This window comes from Chrysemys picta, chromosome 12, assembly GCF_011386835.1.
Source record: "Chrysemys picta bellii isolate R12L10 chromosome 12, ASM1138683v2, whole genome shotgun sequence".
Classification (NCBI taxonomy): Eukaryota; Metazoa; Chordata; order Testudines; family Emydidae; genus Chrysemys; species Chrysemys picta.
In genome coordinates, this window is record NC_088802.1 from 38,525,820 (window position 1) to 38,552,437 (window position 26,618).

General features: G+C 36.7%; 1 protein-coding gene across 1 annotated transcript in view; it reads right to left on the bottom strand.

Annotated features, from left to right (window-relative positions):
* Positions 1 to 450: 450 nt before the first annotated feature.
* FOXK2 (forkhead box K2) overlaps positions 451 to 26,618 on the bottom strand; it is a 61,706-nt gene continuing 35,538 nt past the window's right edge. The window contains exons 2-9 of the mRNA XM_024101751.3: positions 21,064 to 21,258; positions 18,043 to 18,190; positions 17,404 to 17,550; positions 13,982 to 14,175; positions 12,931 to 13,106; positions 11,662 to 11,958; positions 9,607 to 9,816; positions 451 to 3,775 (exon numbers count right to left, since the gene is read on the bottom strand). Of these exons, the coding sequence (XP_023957519.2) occupies positions 3,579 to 3,775; positions 9,607 to 9,816; positions 11,662 to 11,958; positions 12,931 to 13,106; positions 13,982 to 14,175; positions 17,404 to 17,550; positions 18,043 to 18,190; positions 21,064 to 21,258 (1,564 nt within the window). The 3' untranslated portion in view covers positions 451 to 3,578. The remainder of the gene's footprint in view (positions 3,776 to 9,606; positions 9,817 to 11,661; positions 11,959 to 12,930; positions 13,107 to 13,981; positions 14,176 to 17,403; positions 17,551 to 18,042; positions 18,191 to 21,063; positions 21,259 to 26,618) is intronic.

Genomic DNA, 26,618 nt, shown 5'->3' on the forward strand with positions numbered 1-26,618 from the left:
GATTTACTCACCCAAGCACTTTCACAGATATCCTTGTGGTTAGCATAGGCTGCTGTACCTAAATCAGTAAAATCAAGAATAGTGTAATATAATAGTAAACTGTTGTGCATTTATGCAAAGTGGCAAACAGACAAAAATCTGTGTGAAGGCTCAATGTTCAGATAACTTCACTTACTAGAAAAAATGAGTGTTTTGTCCCACTGTACCAGCAGTCCTTTCTGGTTGTATTGGGCTCGGAATATGGCTTTGCAGCACCATACAATAGATGAGAGCTGGCATCATATGGCCAGTACGAGGAGAGGCCTGAGAATATTCTTGTTCAAGGACTAAAGAGGATCCTATCTCCCAGGGGCTTGGGTTAAAGTCTTGCTGTCTGGAGTGAGTGCCAGTGGAGTGGTGGGGTTTTAGAGACATTGCCATGAAGAGTCACATCACACAGGGAAGTCAGCGTAAGAGCAAGACACACACTAGCACTGGGTGCTAGTGAACACTTTAATCTTCCATATTTGAATCAGCAATTTTATAGCCAATTGTAAACAAGCTCTAAGTAAGGCAGAAGTTATAAAATGCTTTGGTTAAATCCCATTTAGAGTACTACAAGCTGGGTCGCTTATATTAGACTCTTTCACAGCCTTTTTCATAAAAGCAGGGTTAGAAAGGAGAGATGGACACTGGAAGGAATCCAAGGGAAGGTAGTTAGTGTAATACAGTACATCACAGTCATAGAGGCAATTGGATCAGAGACCAATCAATATTAGAAGGAGGCCAACCCCCCACATTTATGGCACATTTGGGGAAGTTTTTGGTCAGTCAAAGCAAAAGCAAGGTGGCTGTAAGATTCTATTCTGACTCAGTAAGGTCATCAGTACCATATCAAGAGAAGCACTGTTGTAAATACAGAATCTCACCAAACCTGTCTTACCACATGCATCATTGTATCATCTAGGTGCTTTCTACCACCAAATGTGTTTGACATTAAGGCGAGTAGAATAGATTATTTTTAAACTCAACTGTTCCTTTGGTAGTTTAATATGACATTGTCAATTCATTTAGGTTTGAATTTTACGTAGTTAAATACTGTACTGCATCCGTGGAAGAGGTTATGCATTTTTTACCTGAGTATTTTTAAAGGTTGCTTGGAATCCCATACATTAAAAGAAAAATATATCTCACGGAGTTCATGCACAGGATTTATCTCCTTTAATGAAGGCAACTTCCTGTGACAAACTCCATGTGGCTCAAAATGGTTTCAATCAAGATCTGCTACAAATTTCCATTTGCAGAACCTTCAGGGTATAAAAGAGATAGGGCCAAATCTGTTCCATACTAGTAGGATCAGGAACAGTTTGCCAGCACAGCCTTTTTCTGCTTAAACATTCAGGACCAAGTCACCACTTGCTCTGCTATTAGCAGCTATATTGGCATTGCCAGTATAAACTGTCAAGCAGCAGACCTAAGTGAACACTTCATAAACACACTTGGGAGTAACTGTTAAAAAAATGTCACTAAGTTAGTCTAATAATTTAACAATTTATTAAAAAGATTTCACTCATTCACTCATTTCTAGTTGTGAACAGACTCACTTCTGAATATAAACCAAGTTCTAATCAGTAGGTTTATATCCACCTACTGCCTTGATTTTAAATTAAATCTACATGGCTGTGTATGAAGTGTCCAATAACAAAAAACAGATTACTATCAAGGGATGCTTATTGTTTTCAATTTTTTTAAAACTCCCATTAACACTCTGAATATCATTCTGGAGTTTTACATCATAGATTTTTTAAAAATGCCTCTTATAAACTCAGCTAGTGTACAGTATTTTTCATAATTTTTAATATGTATTATCTGCATTAACATTGTAACAGCTCCATTTTGTGGATTAACATGATACTCAGTACAGATTTCTCAATTTGGTCTTCAGGTAAATAGAGTTTCCTAAAGCTGCCTAAATATAAGCCGTTTCAGTCCATCATGAAAATACAGATTTTTCTTTTTTGAAATGGAAAACAAATACTTATATAAATAATTGCATGATAACAACAGAGAGTAACAAACTGGAATTCAAAGTTTAAGCCCACTCTCCAGCCTTCACTCACCTCACCGTATGAAGGAACAAGACATTATGTGAATTAAAGACTGAACAGCAGCCTAAACTTTTAGTTTAATTTGGAAATGTAAGGTGGAATCTATTACCACAATTAAAGTGAATAATTACCAATACATTTTAAACTGTTCAACCGCAGAACACACACTTAAAAAAAAAAACTTTTATTATAATAATATGGTAGCCACTGTTAGAAAACCACAACAGCTACTCTTAATGGAGACCCCAGAGGGTCAGTGTATGACATCAAAAGTTTTATGGATAAACTGGTCAGATTAATTTCTACAGATGGGTGTTTAAGCTTAAAAATACTGAATATACCTCTGACAAGATAATTTTTACTCTCTTTTTAAAAGGACTTGTGATAAAGAATTTTATCTTTTCTAAATGAAGAACAGTCTGTTATCTTAAACATACACAATATTAAGCGAGACTCTTGTTTTACTTTAGACTGGAAAAATATGCCAGGGACAGTTAAAGTCAACACAAAGTAACAAACAGCAAAAGGTAGCAAGAAAGAGAAACAGGTAAGTGCAGCTCTGGTCAAATTCATAGCAGTTCTTTACGTCAGTTAACGGCTCATTTACATTGTAATTTCTAATCAGTTACATGCAAGCCCGAAGAAGCATTTGATCACTACACATGGTAATAAAATTTGATTAAATTTATCAGGCAACTGCTAAAATATGAAAATTTGCAGATGTAATAAAGTAGCTTTATCTGAACTTTAACAGGACAGACAAAAGTAAATCATTCCATTGGTTAAAAAAAACCCTACATTCAGTTTTTTACGAAACAAAATTTCACATGAAAAGTATTGTGTGATTCCAAAGTTTCCGGAGTAGAAATGGAGTGATTTGAAATGTCAAAGACCCCATTATTTTGCAAAGAAATGAAAATACACCTCAAAAATTTCTAATTCCACATGTGAACAACAAAATACTGCATATCTACCAACAACTGCATTGGGTAGGTCATTATGAAAGGCTAGCTGCCAAGATGTAGGAAATGGCTCCTTGCCTCTGTTCCCTTTAAGGAATATACAATCGTTTGAAACCAGTTCACACTAAGCGCTTATCATGCTGCCGTTACACTGAGATACTCAGTCCTTAAAATAATCCAATAAAGATTTTATAAAGCTGCAGACCTCCCCAACACTGGATTTCTCCTCAGTGTACACAGAGTTAGTTCAGTAGGGGGTGGGGAGGAGCAGGGTCACAGCCTCTGGAACAAGATGTTTTGCAGTTTGATTTTTTTTAAATTACTGAGTTTTAAGGCCACCTGTGTTGTTTTTTCAGTGCTGAAAGTTGAAGTCTGATCACAGGGCCCCTTTCCCCACTGCGTGAGAACATGTTCCAATGTTTTAGGTGTTATATTTAAGTGTCTCCTTTTGGCACCATGGAGTTGATTTTTTTTTTTTTTTCAAAAAAAAAAAAGAAAAAAAAAAGAAAAAGAAAACTCCACTAAGTTTCTAGTTCTGGCTGCCTTGATCGCTCACTGCAACAGATGGGGTGTCCACATTAACAGCTAACACTATGCTTTCTCCATCCTCTGTTTTGATACGTTTAAGTTCTTGTTGTTCTGACTGGTCTCCATTCTGGCGTTTTGTTGGAAGAGATGCTGATGCGGATGCATGGGTTGCTAACATATGCAAAGGACTTGCAGCAGCTGTAAGAAAGATAATGAAAAACTTCAGATTCCAAATTAATTTTGAAATAGATAATACAAGAGTCAAACTAGCATTGTTGTTAAACATTATGAACATTATGAATTCCTTTATTATTTGTTTGACAGCAGCGCATTAGAGGCCTCAATCTGGATTCAGGGCACATTCTTCTAGTCATTGTACAAACATTAGAATCCCTGCCCTTGAAGCACTTACCATTTAAATAGTCAAGAAAAAGGGTGGGAGAAAGGAAATATCTTCATTCTGTGGCCAGGAAACTAAGGCATAGAGAGATTAAGTGACTTAACCCAGCATCACAGTGGTGGTAGATGACAGAACAAGGAGCAATGGTCTCAAGTTGCAGTGGGGGAGGTCTAGGTTGGATATTAGGAAACACTATTTCACTAGGAGGGTGGTGAAGCACTGGAATGTGTTACCTAGGGAGGTGGTGGAATCTCCTTCCTTGGAGGTTTTTAAGGCCTGGCTTGACAAAGCCCTGGTTGGGATGATTTAGTTGGGAATTGGTCCTGCTTTGAGCAGGGGGTTGGACTAGATGACCTCCTGAGGTCCCTTCCAACCCTGATATTCTATGATTCTATGATTCTATGATCACACATGGAGTCTCTGGCACAGCTGGGAAGTGCTCTCAGATCTAGTTACTTTCTTTGGCAACAAGGGACTAGCATACTATGCTGAAGTTATATTTTAAACCTTCACTCTGCACTCCATTTGCAGATTTCCCCAATATACTGATGTAAGCCAGATGAACAGAATCTGGAATTTCCAGAAAAATATTTACAAAACCAAAACCAAACAACAAAACTCACTGTTCTGAGATCAGGGTTTGAATGGTGTACAAATAATGCAATGCTGACCACACACACAACAAGAAGGATAAAACCAACTATTGAGTGGCTGTTCATTCAGTGAACACTGAATGAGGCAGGGGTCCTGTAGAAAAAGTAGTATGTGATCATGTAATTAAAGACCGTATCATAATGCATATGGGGGCTAAATTAAGGTTGCATGGGGGCAGTTTCTGTATGCAATAGTGTAATGTATACAGCAAATAAAACACTGATGCACTGTAGAACAAAACCTATCATATTGCTTAATTCCTTTTTGAAAGCAGGCTCTTATACATAGCAAAGTTCCACAGTCCTGTATAGCTAAATTAGGGGGTAGCTGATTAAGTGCATTGCTACAGTTTAGCAGACTGAACAGTTAATGCTACGTAAAAGAAATTTAGCAAAGTATTCTGCACCATACTGAATAAGTGAAATGTGTATCTGGTGCTTTTTTTTTTTTTTTTAAATGTTTTTCCTCTCAAAGTATTTTAGTTCAATTTTTAGATTTAAAGGACCAGATTTGTTGACCTGGCTGAGCTGTGCTCAGCGAAGTATCATGGGAAGATGGGGAAGACAGCTTTAAGTCACCTTTACTTCTCCCAAATCCTGAGGCCACCTTTGGTTCACAGCATAAGTTACTGTGGTCTGAAAGCTGCGTAGCTGATATCTGACTGTTCGTGCCCCAAAGTTATTTTGGTGGAGATTTTGCTCTGTTGCATGATGTATGTGTACTGAGTAGGGCCTGCTGAAGACTGGGGATTCTATAAGTGGCTGAACTGTTGCTGTGTAGAGTGTTTGACTAATCCAGCGTTTCCCAAGTTTTAATGTTTAGGTTGGTGGTGGGTGTACTTGAGAAACCCCTAATTGTTACACATTATATTGTATTTCCTGTTGGAATATATGAATAAAAGGGATAGAAGAGAGACCCAGCTGTCCTAAGAGCAGTATATAAACCTCATCTGAAGTCATGTGGCCAGAGAGGAGCCAAGGTCCTAAGAAGCTCTCTCCCAAAGCAGTTGTCCTCTACTTGTCAGCATTTAGGAAAAAAATCACAGGTCCTAGTACTACTGTATAACATCCACTGCAAATACTACTAAAATACTATTATGTTAGACAATGAAATATCCAAGGACTTGGAAATGATAGGCAAGAACTTTGAATTTAACAAGGACACCATCAGGCTACATACAGGAGCTTCCTTTCTGCACTCTCACAGCTCTAGTGAAAATATAATTTCAGTTAGGGGGGAATAAATGTGACTGAAAAGTGCACAAACCACTCTAATTTTATAGACACAATACACCTCTGACCTTTGTAAATATGTCTTGCAGAAAAAGGATGATGTTATAAAGATGACAAAATGCAGATTTTTAGAAAACAGTTCATATTCTTCTTTGATGTTTACACTACAACAATCAATGAACCCAATGGCCAGGAATGGGGGCAATATACAACAAAAAAAATTTCTTAGATTCTTAATCCTATTTTTGGCCAAAGGGCAATGTTTTCCGCAGCAGAAAAATCCAGCTCCCAACCAGAATAAATTAATGGGCAAAGGAAATAAATTTCAACATCACCTTGAAAAGGAAGCTAGACAATATATGCAGCACCATGTTTTGTAAAATCAATTCCTGTATATAGCAACTGAATCACCAGCATCTGGAATATCAGCATCAGTATTTTAGTCAAGATCAATTTAACATCCTGCATCACTGTAATTTAAACTAACAAAAGACTGTTCAAAGACTGATTTTGCTTTTACCCATTCAGAAAAGACATTAATGGTTGTAATGGAAAATGAAAATTAAACAGGGATGAGTGCCTATCGGAAATTTGGTTTGGAGACTAGACAAGGTTTCATTAACACTTTATTAAAAAGAATTAAAAGCTACTTGTTCATTCCAACAATAGAAACATGCATTTCTGATAGATACTCTGATTTTAAACTTGATTAACTCCTAATCTGACCTCTGAATAGCTAGCAAGGAAGATAGATACTTCAGATGGAAAAAAAGAAAAAGAAAAAAAAGAGACCACTGTCATTACATAAAAAGCGGTTTTAAAACCCAGATGTTTAAAAAGTCTGAGCCTTACTTTAAAGATTCTACAGTTTCTACATGAAAAAGCTCCTAGGGAGAAAGTAATGTATTCTAAACACAAGCAACAGTAGGCGACTTCAGTCACCTGCATATAAGCCTGTTTAGAGAAGTAATCCCTTGATTCCATAAATACTTGCTTCTTGGAACAACTAGCTTTAGCACACACAAGAGGAAAGGTGACTTTGGATTTGGGGTAAAATTTTCAAAAACTCCTAGGATTTAAGAACTTAATTTCAAAAACATTTTCAAAAGCAAAAATGAAGGGAAAACTGAAGTGTCACAATGACAAAATTTAGGACACTCAAAAAAAAGACTAAACTTCAGACGGACCTATCAAAGCCAGGCAAATAGACACCATGATAGTAGTTCAATTGCAATTTGGAAATATGCAAAGTGGTGCACACTGGACAGAATAATTTAAACTAATAAACATTACAGCATTCTATTTTAATTGAAACCACTCATAAAAAGGACCTAGCTTTCAATAAAATACCTGCTCATATCGAGAATACTATCATGCCATTATATAAAATGATGTTACATTCTCATCTTGAATACTGCTTTTAGTTCTGGTCATCCCATCTCAGAAAAATTTAGCAGATACAGAAGGGACACAAAGATGATCTGCTACGACAGAGAAATGGAAAGGTTCCTATACAAGACACTGAAAAGATTAGGACTGCTTAACTGAGGAGACAAATAAGAGGGGGCATATAGTAAATTGTTCAGAAAAAATAAAGAAGATGGTCCAAATTATTACCATAATTCAAAAGGATGCATCCAATTAAACTAAATGTCAAACAAAAATTTAAACTGATAACAGGAAATGTTTTGTTTTGTTTAGAAAATAAAGGTATTAACTTGTGCAAACTACTAGCCAGAAGACAAGGCAGCATTCAAAAAATGACAGTCATATGGATATGACCATCGAGTTACAGTTAATAAGAGAAAATCTATGAGATATAAGCCTCCATGCTTCTGGGCATAAGCAAATACTTGGGTTAAGAACACAACTTCCCTTTTGAGTAGTTACTCCAGAACTGTCCATTAAAGGGGATTATTGCAGCTTTATCTGAAGCACCTGGTACAGGGCACTGTCAAAAATAAAGATGCTGACAATAAATGGATCACCCGTCTGTTCCAGAATGGCAAATTCAGGGTGGAGTGATTAAAGTTAAGGCAATTTTAAATTATTTAAATCAAAGATTAAATCAGGCTGAAGCTTTGTAAAACTAATTGAAAATGTGTGCTATGGCAATTTTAGATTTAGATTTATAATGAATTATAAATGAAGTGGTTTTTGTTTTTAAATGCCTTAACTGAAAGGGGTCTATTTGAATTTTATAAAACTGCTGTGGGCAAAAAAAAAAATGCAATATTGAAAATTAAGGTTCTGATTCTGCAAATACTGTACATACACATCTAATTTTACTCACATGAACTGTCCCACTGACTTCAATGGAACTAGTCATGTACTTACCTTTAAGCATGCATCTAAATGGTTATAGCATCAGGGACTAAAATTGTATTTTTATTAAAAACTTCTCCTAGTGACATAAAATCTTTGTCATTTCAAAACAAAATGGTTTCAGTGATAACAATGAAAAGTTACTCAGATTTTCAATAATAATAATAAAGTTATCGCAAACTTTTTTTTGTATACAAAGGCCAATATTTTTAAGAATAGAAGCCTAAAATTAGGTTCCGAAATACAAAGCCAGGCACCCAAGAATGGCATTTTCAAGAACTCTTAACTGACTTCAAACTGCAAACCTTGATGGAGGAATATAGCTTTGTTGAAGCATTCCAGGTATCTTGACTTGTGGAAGCTCATTATGTTGGAAGGAGTTGTTGTCTGACAACCCCAATAGCCTGTGCTATCTTTGCATTTTATGTTTGCGTTTGTGTTCTTCTCATAGTAAGGATGTTCACAAAAGCCTGGACTTGACTTTTCCAAGCATACATGAACAAGTTAAGTAGGAAAATTTCTTAGAAAGAAGTTCCTATGTAAAATCTGAAATTCCAGGAACAATTAGGAAACTTAATTAAAGAAACAAGTACGTATAAACTGAGAAGAAAGCAAAGAATTGGCAACCATGTAGATTAATCTTCTTTAAATAATCAACTGTAGATTTTTTTTAAATCATAATTTTTTAGTTCACCTTGGGCATATTTATTTCAAAGGGAAATTGTCAAAACAAATAGGCATGAAATTAGATTTATCAGCAAACCAAACCAAAAGCTGTATTTGATATGAATGTACGTTTGTCCTGCCATCCAATCAGACTGCCTACTCAAAAATTGAGACGTCAGAGGGTATTAAGACAGGCAAGAAGCTTTAAAAGAATCCTTCAGAATTCTTGTAAATTTTAATATTTTTTATTCTTCACAAGCTTTGGGGAAAAGTGGAGCAGAAGAATGACCTAAAAAGCTGACCCACAAAGAAGCCTTGCACCCAGTTTGTTCTTGACCACCCAGAGGACTGGCTGTCCATTTCAGTCCTATTGCAGCCCTTGCTTTTCAAGAACTAAAAAAAAAAAAAAAAAATTTTTTTAAAAGTCATTTTTAGGTTGGGTTTAATTTGGGAGTTGTAATCCCTGACAGTGCCCCTTTAAGAATTCCAGAGATTAACTTCCCATTCTGGTAACAACCAGTGAAAGGAAACACCAAATGTCTGTCTGTCTGTCTCTCTCTCTCTCACACACACACACACACGCTGCAGCTTGCAAACGGAAACTGTATGTGCAACTCTAGTTGCTTTCAGTGTGAGTACAAATGAGATTTTACAATGGACATTCTGAGAAATTGTACAAATTTGCTCATTCTGAAGGCAGTTCCTACACTGGAAATGTTTGTGGCTATAGGCAATATTGATCAAAAGCTTACCAGCGTTGCCCTGTCCTTGTATCGCTGTGGTGATAGGTACTATGTGCGTTCCATTCTGCGTTACAGTTTTTATTGGTAGCTGGTGTTGACCTAGAGGTGCCTGTTGCACTATAGTAACTGTCTGTAAGGGCGTGGTCTGAGATGTCTGAATGATACGACTAGCAGCTCCTATTGTAGCATGGCTAATAGCAGGTATAGGTTCCACTTTAACTGGAAAACAACAAAAGTTATTTAATATGTTATGTTAAGACAAGACAGCTTAAAACAGAACATAACAAAAAGTGATTTAGTTACTTTATCCCTCCAATGAACATAATTAATCTGACTAATAACCTCAAAGCATCTGAAAAAGCATGGAATAAAAATTCTATTTTAACTAGGGCTGTCGATTAATCGCAGTTAACTCCCGTGATTAACTCGAAAAGCTTAATTGTAATTTTAAAAAATTGCAGTTAATTGCAGTTTTAACCGCACTGTTAAACAATAGAATACTAATCAAAATTTATTAAATACAAAAAGTGTACACTGCTCACTTTCTATTATTTTTTATTACAAATATTTGCACTGTAAAAATGATAAACAAAAGAAATAGTATTTTTCAATTCACCTTATACAAGTACTGTAGTGCAATCTCTTTATCATGAAAATGCAACTTACAAATGTAGATTTGTTGTTTGTTACATAACTGCATTCAAAACAAAACCATGTAAAACTTTAGAGCCTGCAAGTCCACTCAGTCCTACTTCTTATTCAGCCAATAGCTCAGACAAACAAGTTTGTTTACATTTATGGGAGATAATGCGGCCTGCTTATTATTTACAATGTCACCTGAAAGTGAGAACAGGCGTTCACATGGCACTTTTGTAGCCAGCATTGCATGGTATTCATGTGTCAGATATGCTAAACATCTATATGTCCCTTCATGCTTCGGCCACCATTCCAGAGGACATGCTTCCATGCTGATGATGCTGAACTCCTTGGGGGAGAATTGCATGTTTCCTGCTCTTTTATACCCACATTCTGCCATATATTTCATGTTATAGCAGTCTCAATTGATTACCCAGCACATGTTGTTCATTTTAAAACACTTTCACTACAGATTTGACAAAACCCAAAGAAGGTACCAATGTGAGATTTTTAAAGATAGCTACAGCACTCGACCCAAGATTTAAGAATCTGACGTGCCTACCAAAATCTGAGAGTGATGAGGTGTGGAACATGCTTTCAGAAGAGTTAAAAGAGCAACACTCTGATGCAGAAACTACAGAACCCGAACCACCAAAAGAGAAAATCAACCTTCTGCTAGTGGCATCTGAGTTAGATAATGAAAATGAACATGCATCGGTCCGCACCGTTTTGGGTCATTATTGAGCAGAACCCATCATCAGCATGGATGCATGTCCTCTGCAATGGTGGTTGAAGCATGAAGGGGACATGTGAATCTTTAGTGCGTCTGGCACATAAATATTTTGCAACACTGACTACAACAGTGCCATTTCTTACTTTCAGGTGACATTGTAAACAAGAAGCAGGCAACATTATCTCCTGAAAATATAAACAAACTTGTTTGAGCAATTGGCTGAACAAGAAGTAGGACTGAGTGGACTTGTAGACATTGTTTTATTTTTGAGTGCAGTTATTTATTTACACATAATTCTACATTTGTAAGTTCAACTTTCATGTTATAGAAACTGCACTACAGTACTTGTATTAGGTGAATTGAAAATTACTATGTCTCGGTTTTTTACAGTGCAAATATTTGTAATAAAAAAATAATATAAAGTGAGTGCTGTACACTTTGTATTCTGTGTTATAACTGAAATCAATATATTTGAATATGTAGAAAATATCCAAAACTATTTAAATAAATGGCATTCTATTATTGTTTACAATTGCGATTAATCGTGCAATTAATTTTTTTAATCGCTTAACAGCCCTAAGTTTTAAAAAAAAAATTCACTTGCACCTATGAAGTGATTTTTTAAAGGCAAATAAGGCATTAAAGGTAAATAAGACACATTTATATAAGACTTACTGAACTAAGCCAATTCTCACCTTTTACTTCCTTGTGATCTCCATTCTCTTGAGGTTCTACCTTGGGCTGGGTTACCATTGCAGCTTGTGTAACCACTGCCTGTCCAGCTACCGTGTAAGTGTTTGCTGGTGCTAATCCAGTCACATTTGTGACTGACACAGCTGGTATCTGATGAACAACATGAACTGTCTGAACTACAGGCTGCTGGGATGTTGATGTTGTCACAGGAGTTGCAACAGTGTAGGTGACGGGTTTAATAGTTTGTGGTAGCTGCCGTTGTACAGTAATTAAAACAGGTTGGCTAGATAGAGGTGATCCTATCAAAAAAGGCAAAGATAAATTACACTGGAAGTTTGAATCATGTATATGTTTTTTGTTAATCATCCTCTTAAACACAATGAACACTGAAGCCTTGTAAAAGCAACAACCCTCACTACTCCCTTTCCCTGGTTGCTACAAGAGCTAAAACATGGAAAATAAAGACTCTTATTGCACCTTACAATTACACCTTACAATTTTAGCATGTAGAGTTGGAATGATCGGACTGCTGTTGCTGACTCCATGCATCTTGTCACAAGACCTACACAGGCCTTCACTGTATCATAAGGGATATCATTAGGAAACTTGATAGCTAGAATACAAATAAAACTACCAATACAACACAGGTAAATATGGGGGAGTAGGGAGGATAAATCAATACAAAAGAAACATCCCACCATTCAACTCCTTAGCCCTTCCCAATTCTGGTTCTCTTGCCTTCTGCTTTGGGGGTAAGAGCAAAATGGCTACAAATGTGTACTATAAATAAGTAAGACATTTATTTATTTAGTATAGCAACCCTTGATCCAGGAAATCACTTTGGTTTTCACCAACCATTCTTAATGGAGCTTTTTATCCAAATTCATGTTCTGCACATGGAGAATCTGTGCTGCACAAAAAGATATAATCGTTTTCCAGAAGAGATGTCACTGATATGCCACTGTTTTCCTAACTGAGATAGAAGTACAGTCTCTGCTTACCAGCAAAGCAAGCATCTATCTGTGCTGGAATGAACTTACATAAATACCAGGAAGGAAATGTATCGACCGTATTAGCCATTTTCAGGAAATATTTCACACACCGAGTTTATGCACTTCTCCATGCTTTGCCTTAAAAGTTAATTATCTATCTGAAAACATTCACTGATTTCTTAATTTAGGTGTGAATTCCACAAAGACTGTTTCAGGCAACATATTTTACAAATTTTCCCTCATCACCCCACACCAAAAAAATATTTTAAAAATTCTCACCTGGGGCACTCTGTGCAAATCGTGCTTCTTGTATTACTGCTAATTTTGGCTGGATAGCACTAGGCTCAGGTTCCATTGGGACTGGAGATCCTTCCCTTGACAAACTCTCTGGGGTCTGTACGCCACTGGAGTGGGCAGATAACACTCCAGAATGATTAGGAGAAGCTGGGGCACTTCTGTATTTTAAGAAAATGAAAGCGGCAGCTGGTATGTTTTAAGTAATTGTGAAAGATGAGTGACCTTGCTTCTAAAAAAAATTGTAATATATCTACTTTCCACAAGGGGGAACCCTTTGCCTTCTACCAAACAAGTACCCACCAAATCCATGATTTTGATTCTGCATAAAGCCTCTGTTATAACCAAGGGGAGAATTCAAAGGCAGGCTTTGGCTAAGGTTAATGTAATAGAAACATTTGGACATTTTCTGATGGAGTGTTTTCAAGCAATCCATGCAACAGTACAAATGTTTTTTCTAGGGGGGCAGAATAATGAGCGGCTCTATCTAAGGGTAAGTCAAAGGAAGCCAGCAGCAGCAGAAAGGGGACACAATCATTACATAGCTAGTAATTAAGTCTGTATATTTCACCATTAAGAATACTAGTAAAACATTATCAAACGAAACACAATTTTTAAAGGCATGGGAGGGATAAAGTTAGCAATTAAAATTGTAATTGTGTAACACTAAAGTACAGAAAGCCCTTCATATGTTAACAAGCTAACAATTACTTAAGTAAACTGAGCCAGTACATTAGCACTAAAAAAAGCAATAGAAAACAAACCTCGTGCATGAGGACAATCTTTTACTGGTGTTTTAAATTAAATAACTAAACTTGTGATTTTAGTACTGTATACAAAACTATCTAGTTTGTACGAGCCTGAAGGTTAAAAACAGCCATTGTTTTTGGTTCTGTTATAGAATTATAATTCAGTCTTACCGTACCAACATATTACTATTTAAAGTACTGTTCTCTCTTACTTCCAGCAGGAAATTTAACATTTAAGGTAAACTTCTGAAAATTAAATGTCTTTTTGTTCATCTGTTTTTCCTTACCTAGAAGAGAGTGGTCCCAGAGGGGTTCTAAAGCAAGGTACTCCCCTAGGCCGCCTTTTCCTAAAAGCCTGCTCTATTAATTTGCTTTCAGAGGCAGGGTCTATCCTCCAGAATGAGCCTTTGCCTGGTTCTTCCTGGGAACGTGGTACTTTGATGAAATAACGATTCAGAGAGAGATTGTGGCGTATTGAATTCTATGGAACATAAAAAAATATGTAGAATTCATATATATTTTTACTAAAAAGTCAGAATGTGGCCTAGTGCAGTGGTCTGTAGTATGGGAGACTCAGGGTTCAGGTCTCCAGTTCCTTAGGGTAGCAGGTCCCTGGTAGTGCTATAAAGGCAGCATACTAAGCCTGGGGAAGGGAGCCTTGGCATTGCTCAAACCTCTCCCAGCAATTAAAGAACAATGCTAACAAGCTCCTAAGGGAATCTCATTTCAATCCTCTCGCAAGAAAGACAGTAGTCACAACGCATGGTTTCCAAAGTTGTGTGGACATAAAGCAGTGGATAAAAAGAAGAATTAGTAGTACCTGAAATACCATACCTTCCTCCACTGCTCAACTGAAAGTCAAAACTGTTCCCACTGGGCTGCTAAAACATGCTATATTCACTGATTCTGGTGCAGAATTTGTACAATAATACTCTATCATTATTTCATAGTAAGGAAAGGAAAGGTTTTATTAGAGAAATTTCAGATACAGCTAGATACTTGGGAGTTCACCTTTCCTTACCAGAAGCCACACAAAAGGAGGAGGATTCTCTTGGCAACTTCAGTTCCCAGTTATTCTTCCCCAAAACAGGGAAAGATACCAATCACCTGACAGTCTCAACAGAGGCCAAGGATTCAGTGGGCCTAGGAAAACTCTGAATGGCAGTCGGTCCAAATGCAGTTCTCTAGGGTGATCATCATACCATGCTGTGGTCTGCATATTACCATATGCCCAATATGCAGTGGCATGAAGACTAAAATCTGTTGCCACTTCATAGAGGACTTGGATGGACATGTATGAAGGTACTGGTGTTCTGATGAAAGGGGAAAAATCTATCGTTGACTTTATATGCATCATATACATACATACACACACACACACACACACCACACTGAGACCTTTCAGAATTTGGTAACTCAGGTGGAGGGAAACAAATACAACCATTCAAGTTTGTACTAACTTTAACTGTCCAGTTCTGATCCACTGAATGTTAGCACTGAAATATCTGGGGAAAATTTTCATAACATTCCAAATCAACACTCTTCAAAATCCTCAAAATTTAATCCAATTCTAGTCACAGGTCAGCCTCAGATGCGATTCATGACCTTGGCAGCAGGCTTAGAGAATTTAGGGCAATGTTACTCTTGTACAGTTTCTTCAATGCAATCTGATGCTAACAAAAGCTGTTTCCCCTGCCAGTGACAAACAGAACTAGCAGGTGGTGTGAAGAATATAAGTTTATCAGTTGTATTTGTGTCTCCATCTGCTAGAAGAGAAGATTAAATCCAACTTTTCTAGATTGGAGGAAAAATACACGACAGAATGAGTCCAACATGATGGATCTTCAAAAAAAGTTCTAAGATATACATGAATATATCTATAGCCTCATTAGGTATTGAAACAATTATCTAAAACATAGCCTGAAGCATATAGGTTAGTTACCAAAATTGTCATCTACTGCCTGAAGCCAGAGGCTAAGAGTATTGTTCACAAATGAGGTAAGTTACCTACCATTATGGCAATATTTTACATGACTACTGACCAAAACAGCCACTCTGTTTTATTATATTTTCCTATTGTTGTTACGCATTAGTGTAATTCTTACTTAATTCTCTGAAACATAAGGGGTGTGCTGTGCCTGCCATTTTGTTTTTGCAAAGTATTATGCATCTAAACATTCAGTGATCTAACACCTAATTTTAAAACTAGAGGCCATAATGCACATCTGTATCAACCAACTAGAGTCTATGGAAAACAAGAGTACAATACACACAAATATAGATGTACTTTAGACAAAATCCTGAAATATATTTTATACAAGGTGTGCAAAAATATTTTAAACCCCAATTACTATTATTAGAATAGAACTGACCATATAAATACACACACACACACACAAAAATAATACTATATTATGTGTGTGAAAGAGGGGGGGAAAAAACATACATAGCGTGAACAATTTACTAGACACCTTCTAGCCAGAGCAAGAGCTGAGAAGTGTGAGGCTCTCTGCCAGCCAAGTCCCTATTGAGAAGCCCATAAACCTGGTATCCTCAAGCTCCTGGGATTGAAAAGGGTACTGGGATTCCTACCAGGGTGATCCATCTTTTATATACCCCTCTTGCTAGTAGGTGATCAAATCTGAAACCCCTGTCCGCCCTACTGCTGGGAAGGTGGAAGCATTCTACTTGTTGTGAATGTGAAAAGTAACTCTTTGCCACTACCCCTCCTCAGCTTGCATTGGTTGTACCTTCCCTGAAAATAACTCTGGTATCTGCCTCTGTTGCAGATAACAACTTTTCTAAGCAACAGAAGCAGTGAAATTGACATTACATAACTGACATGGTGATTTCAAAGGCATGCACTGGGTTCTGAAGAGCAGCAGAGAAACTGATCAGTCCTGCTAATTGCTCTCTGCTGTCCCTTGGTAAAACTAAAAGCAGCAGCAGAGGCACTGTAGTTGTATGTCTGTGTACTGGGGAAAAAAACAGTGCATTGGTTTATATTCAATTGGTTATCCTGGTAAATGTTTTGGTTAGAAATTTGTTTATTTAAAAGCTTAAAATTTTGCAGAAATAGATGGATTAGCCTTCCACACTCAGCAGTGATAGATTCTCATCAGCAGTTAAGTGGGCAAATGGAACTTTCTAGTCACCTGTGTGAGCACAATCAAAAATGAGGTAGTCAACAGTGCAAGATAAAGCAAGATATGTACACCTGTAGCTAAGGAGCTGTAAGGTCAAGACCATAGCTTTCAACAAGCTTGTATTCCGAGATTTTGGGATCTTATTTTGGCTTGTTGAGGTAACACAAGCATGTTAACGCAAGCAGAAATTCTAATAAAATATTAATTCTTTTATGGCAAAAACACACATAAATCCATTTCTACCTATGTTTATATTTTTCTCCACTAGAAGTCCTGTAAATTCCCCTATTGGAACTCTAGGGAATACTAAGGCTAGAGAATGATGCTGCCATAGTACACCTACGCTCCTGCCAACCTAGAGATTTTAAGATTAGAAATCCATTACATATGAATTTATGACCCATTCAGTCCACCAAAAATCTACTGAAGGGCTGTCATGGTCACTTAATATAACCAGTATAAATAAAACAAGTTGACTTGGATTATTTACTATCATTCATTTATCATACTAATAGTCGTTTTTATTCATGACTTTTAAAAGAAATACTAGAAATGAAATTTACCTGCCAGCCCTTGTCTGCTGTTCTGTAGTATGGATAGTTTTTAGTTATGTGCGTATAAATTCCATTTAGTGTAAGCTGCTTATCAGGTGCCATTGTAATTGCTTGTACTATTAGTTGTGCATAGGAATAAGGTGGTTTTGAGTCATCCTATAAAAAAATAAAAGAACCCTTAAAATATTTGCCTCCATAAACTTTACAGTAGTATACCTCTTTTCTAAAATTACAAAATGCAATAATCAACTTCATTTTTTAACACTTCTGGATGACCTGAGGATTTAAAAAGGAAAAGCTAAAACCAAACTTACATCTTCCAGTCAGGAGGATTTAAGATGACAGTAAATATCAAAAGAAACTAATACAACATTTAACCAAGGACCATGAATCTAAATGTCTAAAAAACGATGAGCATGCAAGTAACTAAAAGCCAGTACAGACATGAAACTCTTCAATGGAGATCTATATTTAAAAAAAAAAAAAAATCAAGATACAAGGCACACTGAACCACAAAGATCTCTGACTTCAATCTGTTTTCAATTTCTAAATGCCAAATCATGTCTAAGTTCATATACCTTGGATAACAAATTTGCAACATTGGTACATTGGGCTCAAGGCTTTATTTTTATTCTGTGCAACATTTACCTTTGGGCTATCACCACCCGATGCTTCCTTGTCATTTTCTGACTGTGAATTGTCAGCCATTAAATGTAGGTCAGATGGTATTACACGACTCATTTTGTACCCTGAAGAGCCTGCACCACGCGGGCTAGATGGGCAGGAATTTGCAGCACTGTAGAATATAAAAAGAGGATCCTACTATTTTGTTATACAGTATATCACCACGTTATGTCTAATCAAATAGCTCTAGCTGTAGGAAAACTCACTAGTGTTCCCAGACTGTCATTAAGGGTCTGTCAGTATTTCCATTATAAATGCTTGGAAAATGGGATTTATAACTTGCTGTAAGAATCAAAATCACTCCAGGAAGAAACCTGTCAAATGAGGTTTCAGCCTCTCTCTTCAAAGAAAGAAGATTAACTGTTTTGTAGGCTATATTATATTTATGTTAGCTTTGCTGACAATATGTACATTTTAGTTGGAGGTTCAATCTACTTATACAACCAAAAATTCTGGATACTCGTCTGAACCTCTGATCTGAAAGTTTTCAGAAAATAGGTCTACATGAGATTTCCACCACGTGCTTGTTCTTAGCTTAGTCAGAAACACTGATAATGTGTCTGGACAAAACAGCATGTTTGTGAAAATATAATAAAGTTACAAACTACAAGAAAGAGTTCTGGGTGATTCTTATTTAACCAAATATATACTTCAGGTAAATTGACTTAGAATTATATACAGACACTGAGCTGTATGAACACTATAAATCCTCATGTAACGTAATAATCGAATAGGCCAAAGACTGGGGAGATGACGACATAAGTGGAAAAGACACCAACAGAACAGTAGCCAAAGGTAAAATTTGATAATTGGCAGTTTGCTAAGGCTCATTAGTGTTGGGAAGGTACAAAATATTAAACTCTAAACTTTAAATGAATTTCTACCATATCTTTTGAAAGTTTATGTTTTTTTCCACCTTTTATAGTGCACCCGGAATCATAGCTGTATAAACAGCTATTCTTCCAGAATTCCCTTTTGTCCCTTTACAGTTGAGAAACAGTCAGTGAGCAATCATTTCTCTGCTTACATATTTTCATGTAAACCAATAAGCCCCAAAAATGTTTACATAATGACAGGATTCAATTATGCCCTCAGCAGCATAAAAAAAAAAACCACATATATGAAAATAAAAGCAGGAATCTGAGAAGTCTGCCAGGTCCCCATCCACTAGCCTTGTTACAAATCAAAGATACTATTTTAGATTAATCAAAATACATAAAATTTAAAACTTTAAGGAAACCTAGAGTTAAGGGATACCATCTGGACTGACGGGACAAAAAGTTGTATCTGCCAAAATTTGCTTTGCAAGCAGACAGGAACATCTTGCTGTCTCTCACTGCAGTGCCTGCAATGTTCTTGCATGTAGACAGAGTAACATACAAAAACACTGTTCTTGAAGAGAAACTTCTTATCTCCACAATTCCAACATTTGAAGTTAACTGTTAGTGGACTGTCCAACAGGGAAGATGGAATGTTGTTAATGTTGTGTGGAACAGGCCTTGTTTTGAGGGTTAAGAGTCAGAGGATCAGCACTTTTTAAAAAGTGTTAGTCACTGCTGTGCTATGTAAGTTTTGCGCATATCAACTGACAGTATCCCTTTACTTAGCTCACTGTACCATGTATTTACACAGCAACACATATGGTATAATCAAAGCAAGTTTACAAATCCTTCACACAACTTGGTGAATTAAAGAAGAAAATGTCAAGCTAGTCAAATAGACTCAGAACTGCTGTGATTTTTAATGGTATAGTTTAATAGTTGTTTAGTAGCCTTGGGAGATAACTGCAACAGCTGAGATAATGCAAAAAGCAATGGTGAAATACTTCTTGAAATATTTATGAATGCAGTCATTTCTTGTGGAAGATAAATTTTTCCTGGTTTAAATAAAAAATCCAAGACTGCTATACTATCAAATAACTTTTTCCAAATGCACAATTTGCAAACACCATCACAAAACTGGAATCAAGATCTCTGCTCTTGTTGAGTATCAACAGATTTACCTCTGAATTTAAACTTCATAACAGGATCCAAATGTAAAGATCAACAGAATTAGACACACTAGCTTTATATTCCTTGAATCAAGCAGATCTGCTAGAATCTGGGAGGAAAAGGTGGAATTTTCAAAAATATTTAAGTGACTTTGGTGCTTCTGAAAATTCTATTCAAAATGCTTTTATAATAGTTTGCAAGAAGAGCAATTAAACCTTTCGTTTAGTTGAACTTCAACCCAACAAACAAGTCAAATGATGGCTGCGAGTCTCTAATCAACACAGCTAAACTGACAGACCCAAATTAACCGCACCTACCAAAACATTTTTCAACACTATACTTCTCCTGATGCTATATTGAAATACTATAAATAAGAAACTTAGTTTACTGACTGTAGTCACTAGTCAGTAAGAGACTTTTTTTAATCCTTAGCTTTCAAAGTAAGCATTGCCAAACTACTAAAACATATTTTTCTGCTGACAAACTTACTGAGGGTACTGGATTTTAGTCAGCGGCTTAAGAATAGCACTAACAACGGAAATAAAAATAGAAACTACATTAAAGCGTTGTCACAGGTATAATGAAGACCAAAGGCAAGAAAATTGTAAGTTAAGATTGATGCTTAACTCAAACTCACTCTAGTGTGTCCAAACATTTCAGCCACTGGGAAATGTGGGCTCATTCACTGCTCTAACCATCCTAGAATACTAGGAACAAAAGGATGCATTCAGAGTACAGCCCTAACACAATTTTATTGCTTTTGTCAATTTAAAGTCAGACTTTAATGACAGTAACAGATTTGGATATTTATGTGAATAGGTAGCCACTGGAAAAAAAACAATGCTATAATTTTACTCCAAGGCTCATCTGAGGCTGCTCTGAACTCCAATGTAAGCATTATTACATAAGGAAAGCAACATCAAATGAACTACATCTCTGTACTGATTCTGTAACCATATATTACCCTACATGCAATTTTGCAAGTTTTAAATACCTGATAGTTCCTGTGGGAGACGGGAGAGGGCTGATCAGGTGCGCCATGTTGTCTGGAATGTTTATTGTTAAGGGAGAGATCTGGGGTTGCACAGGTTTCACTGGAGACTCTGGGGACTCCTGTTTTTCTCTCTTTTCATTGGACAGAGCTGTGAATGTTATCTTGATGTTTGTGCTGGGAAACCTGAAAGTACATCTGAAAAATAAAAACAAATATATATGCAACTTGTTTACAGGTAATACACAACAGACTTTTTTGAAAAAAGAAGAACAGGAGTACTTGTGGCACCTTAGAGACTAACAAATTTATTAGAGCATAAGCTTTCGTGGACTACAGCCCACTTCTTCGGATGCATATATGCATATATAGTACTCCTGTTCTTCTTTTTGCGGATACAGACTAACACGGCTGCTACTCTGAGACTTTTTTGAGCAACTCACAAGCAATACTTAACCCTGATTAAAGTAATAAACGTGTATCTTGGGTAATGATTTGCAATTATCTTCATTTTACACACAGGCATAGAGATATAGTAAACACTAGAAAGTCAATTTTAGACTTCAGAATACAAATAGAATTGTATTAAGAATATAAATTATTTTAACGCTGTAGCTCTCTCTAGATTTCCTGTAGTCCATCTTGAGATGAACTGGAAATATACTCCAAATGGGGTATTATTTTGAAAACATCTGAACAATGACATCAGAAGGAATGGGTTTTGTGCATTAACTTGCGAATTGTTTTTTATAGTATCCCTGACAATCAGTATTGCCACAGAAAAATCTCAAACCTCAGTTCAAGTATACTGAACTGTCATTAACTACTTAAGAGAGCTAACAAGTCCTCCAACATCCATTCATCCGTAGCATTTTGTTCACTATGGCCCTGATCCTGCAAACACTTATGAAGTTACTTAATTTTACTCTGAGTAGTCCTATTGTGAAACTACTCAGAGAAGTAAAGTTAAGCAGGTGCATAAGCGTTTGTAGGATTAGGGTTTATGTAATTTCACTAGTACACCTCTACCCCGATATAATGCGACCCGATATAACGTGAATTCGGACATAATGCGGTAAAACAGCGCTCTGGGTGAAGGGAGCGGGAGGGGGCTGCGCACTCCGGTGGATCAAAGCAAGTTCGATATAATGCGGTTTCACCTATAATGCGGTAAGATTTTTTGGCTCCCGAGGACAGCGTTACATAGGGGTAGAGGTATATTAGTTAAAAGCAATTTTTGTTCTTTTTCTCCTAAAGTACTTTATTTACTATGCATACAGCAAAGCTAATGGTGCTTAACTGTAAAAGCAATAGGTACTACAGAAATGAACAGTCATGGCAAATGTAGCTTTAATTTAGATTCAGAAAAATAGACTGTTTAAAACAGATTTAACACAAAAAATAGTCACTTATAAACAAAAAGTTAAACCATATGTCTGTATGTTTGCTTTAACTGTTAACTGTTTTAAATTTGATAAAATCCAGTTATATAAATATGCAAAAATGTTAATTTTTTGTATATATTCATTAAAAACCCATCTCTAATGAACTTTTAAAACATTTCCTTCCCCCCTCCTTCATTAGGCAAGCACTACAGCATATAGAAATTAACCCAATTAAACAGGAGAATAGGCTATTTATAGTTTAACTGTACACAAACAGATTGAGCATACCTCAATTTAATTCTGTTACTAACCATGGCACCAACAAAAAACATTTCAGGTAATTTTACCTTTTGCTCATGATCAGCAATAATCTAATAAATGTTAGATGTAGTGCTGCCCTCTCCTCCCTGGAAATCTGTCAGATATGCACAGGACTGAACTCATGTTAGATATGCAAAGGACCCAATGTATGGCCATATTTACATGCCCCTCACTGAGAGGCTTTGCCAATGACAATCTACAAACAAACTTTAGAAACCATATTGTGAAGTGATCCTTTTACAAAGATCTACAGTAGAACCTCAGAGTTATGAACACCTCAGAAATGGAGGTTGTTTGTAACTCTGAAATGTTCATAACTCTGAACAAAATGTTATGGTTGTTCTTTAAAAAGTTTACAACTGAACACTGACTTAATATAGCTTTGAAACTTTACTAGGCAGAAGAAAAATGCTGCTTTCCCTTTATTTTTTTAGTAGTTTACTTTTAACATAATACTATACTATGTTTGCATTTTTTTAAATCTCTGCTGCTGCCTGATTGTGTACTTCCAGTTCCAAATGAGGTGTGTGGTTGATCGGTCAGTTCATAACTGAGGTTCTACTGTAGTTTTATTAAGAAAGGAAACAAAGCTGCTTTGGAACAGGTGCAAGCAGCATTTGTTCCAAGTGTCACTATAACTTTGACACAACATTTAATGATAGATGCATCTAATGCAAACATGGACATTCACTGCTAGTGGCCATGGATCATGTTTTCCTGTGTTACATGCTTAAAGAGTAAGAGGGGGGGAAATGAGACTGTGACCTTCCTTTCAATCTCATTTCGTAAGGACCATGTCTGAGTTTAATAGACAACTTGATTCCGAAGCATGCTTGATGTACTAAATTGGGAACAGAATCTATGCCAAAACACTGCACATGGGTTGCAGCAGGAAAGTGAAATGGACTAGACTCTCCCTCCTTCACTATGCAATCCTACTTAATTGTTTTTAAACTAACAGCCACAATGAAGGACTGTAGCTGAGAAATGTAGAAAAACTTGAGTAAACAGTAATGAAGACATTACTGCTACACCATAAAGTTGGAATTCCTTGCTCTTTCTATAGAAAATAAAAATCTTTCTTCCATCATTTGTCTTTTCCTTAAATATCTGATAGAAGGAATAAAGTTTGTTTTGCTGGTCAAAGCCAATGTTATCCCAACCAACATTTCTCTCAACAATGACATCATCACTCTTCAAGAGCACACAAGTAGAAAGCAAGCAAAGGCATCCATTTTGTCAGCACAGAAGAACAAGCCAGAATGTTTACTTTAAGTAAACATTAACAACAGAAATTGAGTAGCAATATTGTATGTTTGAGACCTAAATATTTAGACTTTTGTGGGATAGACTTTTCTACATATTTTATGTAACTATTTTCCAGATTCAAGTGTATTTACTCCTCAGTCTCAATGACTGAATACCTTGTAGAGAAGACTCATTTCAACTGAAGAGCAATACAGAAGCAGTTGTACATAACTTCAAGTGCTGATTCAGTGGTCAGACTGGTTATTGCATAGTAAAGGATACCATCTACTAGTAAGCAGGCAATGCTTCAAAATGCTGCTGGACTTTTACTGGGGGGTGGGAGAGAGGCTTCATAACCTAAACTGAAGTACAGGCAAATCCAAAGCCACAAAATGTGAATTCCAGGTCAACTTCAGCACAAACCTCCTCTTCCTACATATCTATCTACACTCCACTAAAAATTCTCCCGTCTTGTGTTGCCATTCTATCTTCTGATCACTTCTTGCCCCCTGGCCATCATACACAAAGATATGGAATAGCTTCTCCCCTGCCAAGTCCAAGGCCCTGACTCCAAAAACTATGTTTGAGACCATTACGGCTCTCAAGTGTTGGTCAAGTGTGAGAAGATAGGAGCTTTGGGTAATCAAAGCTCTGTACTGGATATTAAACTCTGTGCCAAGCTTAACATCACTTGTTACAAGCTAGGTACTATATTTATACTGTGGGACCATTACCAACACACTTTTCAACATTTCAAATGCTGGGCTCTGAAAGGATGGTGTTATAAGGAGGATATAATACGCTTCCAGCTAAATTTCTAATCTAGTTAAACATGTGAACACCTAAATATTTGCATTTCATCTTACTGTACCACTGAAACCTTCCTGCTCTCTCACACATGGGAAGGTATTGCAGTTCACAATGAGAAATCAAATGGGTACATTTGGGATTGATCAAAAACACTTAAAATATTTTCAGATATTTTCAAACCACCCGTAACAAGGTGAAAAGTTTGTGTCATATTTCTAAGTGGTGAAAATAAATATTTCCAAAAGCGACATAACAACATGGTTTTACCTGCTCCAAAATTTGTAACTGATAGCATCCACTTTTAGGTCATTTAAAAAAAGAAGAATGAATCAGGACAACTGTACTTGTGTTGTATTTATTATTTACACAGCTCCAAATGGAGGACAGGTCCCTGCCCTAAAGCCCTTATCATCTAAGCAGAAAACATACCGAAGACAGACTAGAGGGTGGGAGTAAGATGCAGCACACAATTTTTTTATTCTAAACAAATAAATCCAGAATGCACTGAGGGAAACTGGGGAGGCCAGAGGGGTAGAGAAAAAAAGTGAATCCACAGATTGACTGTTTCCAATCACTCCTTTGGAGCAAGGACTGTCATTTACTATCTGTTTGTATAGCACCTAGCAAAATGGGACTGGGCAGGCATTACTGCAAAGTAAATGTTAAATAAATAAAAATAATTTCATAAGCTGCTAGATAATGGTCTCATTAGAGGAGCAAATGTGGACAGTATGGTTGTAATTGTCACATCCACATTTAAAGCATTCCCTCTTGGCTTTACCAGCTCTGTCCATACTGGAGGGAGAGGGGGGCAGAATTATTCACTGTAAGTCCTCTTCTCTGAATTTATCACCTGACTGGATTCCCAGTCCTGTCTCAGCACCCAAGCATGAAACAGGCTAGAACGCCTAGCTCTCACTGATGTGTCCTTTTGAGGCACCAGTATTTCAAGTCCTATTGTCAGACCCAGTGCTTCAATATCCCCTAGAACAGTGGTTCTCAACCAGGGGTAAGCGTACCCCTGGGGGTATGAAGAAGTCTTCCAGGGGGTACCTTAACTCATCTAGATATTTGCCTAGTTTTACAACAGGCTACACATAAAGCACTAGTGAAGTCATTATAAACTACCATTTCATACAGACAAAATGAGAAAGTAAGCAATTTGTCAGTAATAGTTTCCCATGACACTTTTGTATTTTTATGTCCGATTTTGTAAGCAAGTCATTTTTAAGTGAGGTGAAACTTGGGGTACACAAGACAAATCAGACTCCTGAAAGGGGTACAGTAGTCTGGAAAGTCATTGGATAAGAGGGAAGATCCTTTCATGGATTGAGAACTGGTTAAAAGACAGGGAACAAAGGGTAGGAATAAATGGTAAATTTTCAGAATGGAGAGGGGTAACTAGTGGTGTTCCCTAAGGGTCAGTCCTAGGACCAATCCTATTCAACTTATTCATAAATGATCTGAAGGAAGGGGTAAACAGTGAAGTGGCAAAGTTTGCAGATGATACTAAACTGCTCAAGATAGTTAAGACCAGAGCAGACTGTGAAGAACTTCAAAAAGATCTTACAAAACTAAGTGATTGGGCAACAAAATGGCAAATGAAATTTAATGTGGATAAATGTAAAGTAATGCACATTGGAAAAAATAACCCCAACTATACATACAATATGATGGGGGCTAATTTAGCTACATCTAATCAGGAAAGAGATCTTGGGAATCATTGTGGATAGTTCTCTGAAGACATCCACGCAGTGTGCAACAGCAGTCAAAAAAGCAAATAGGATGTTAGGA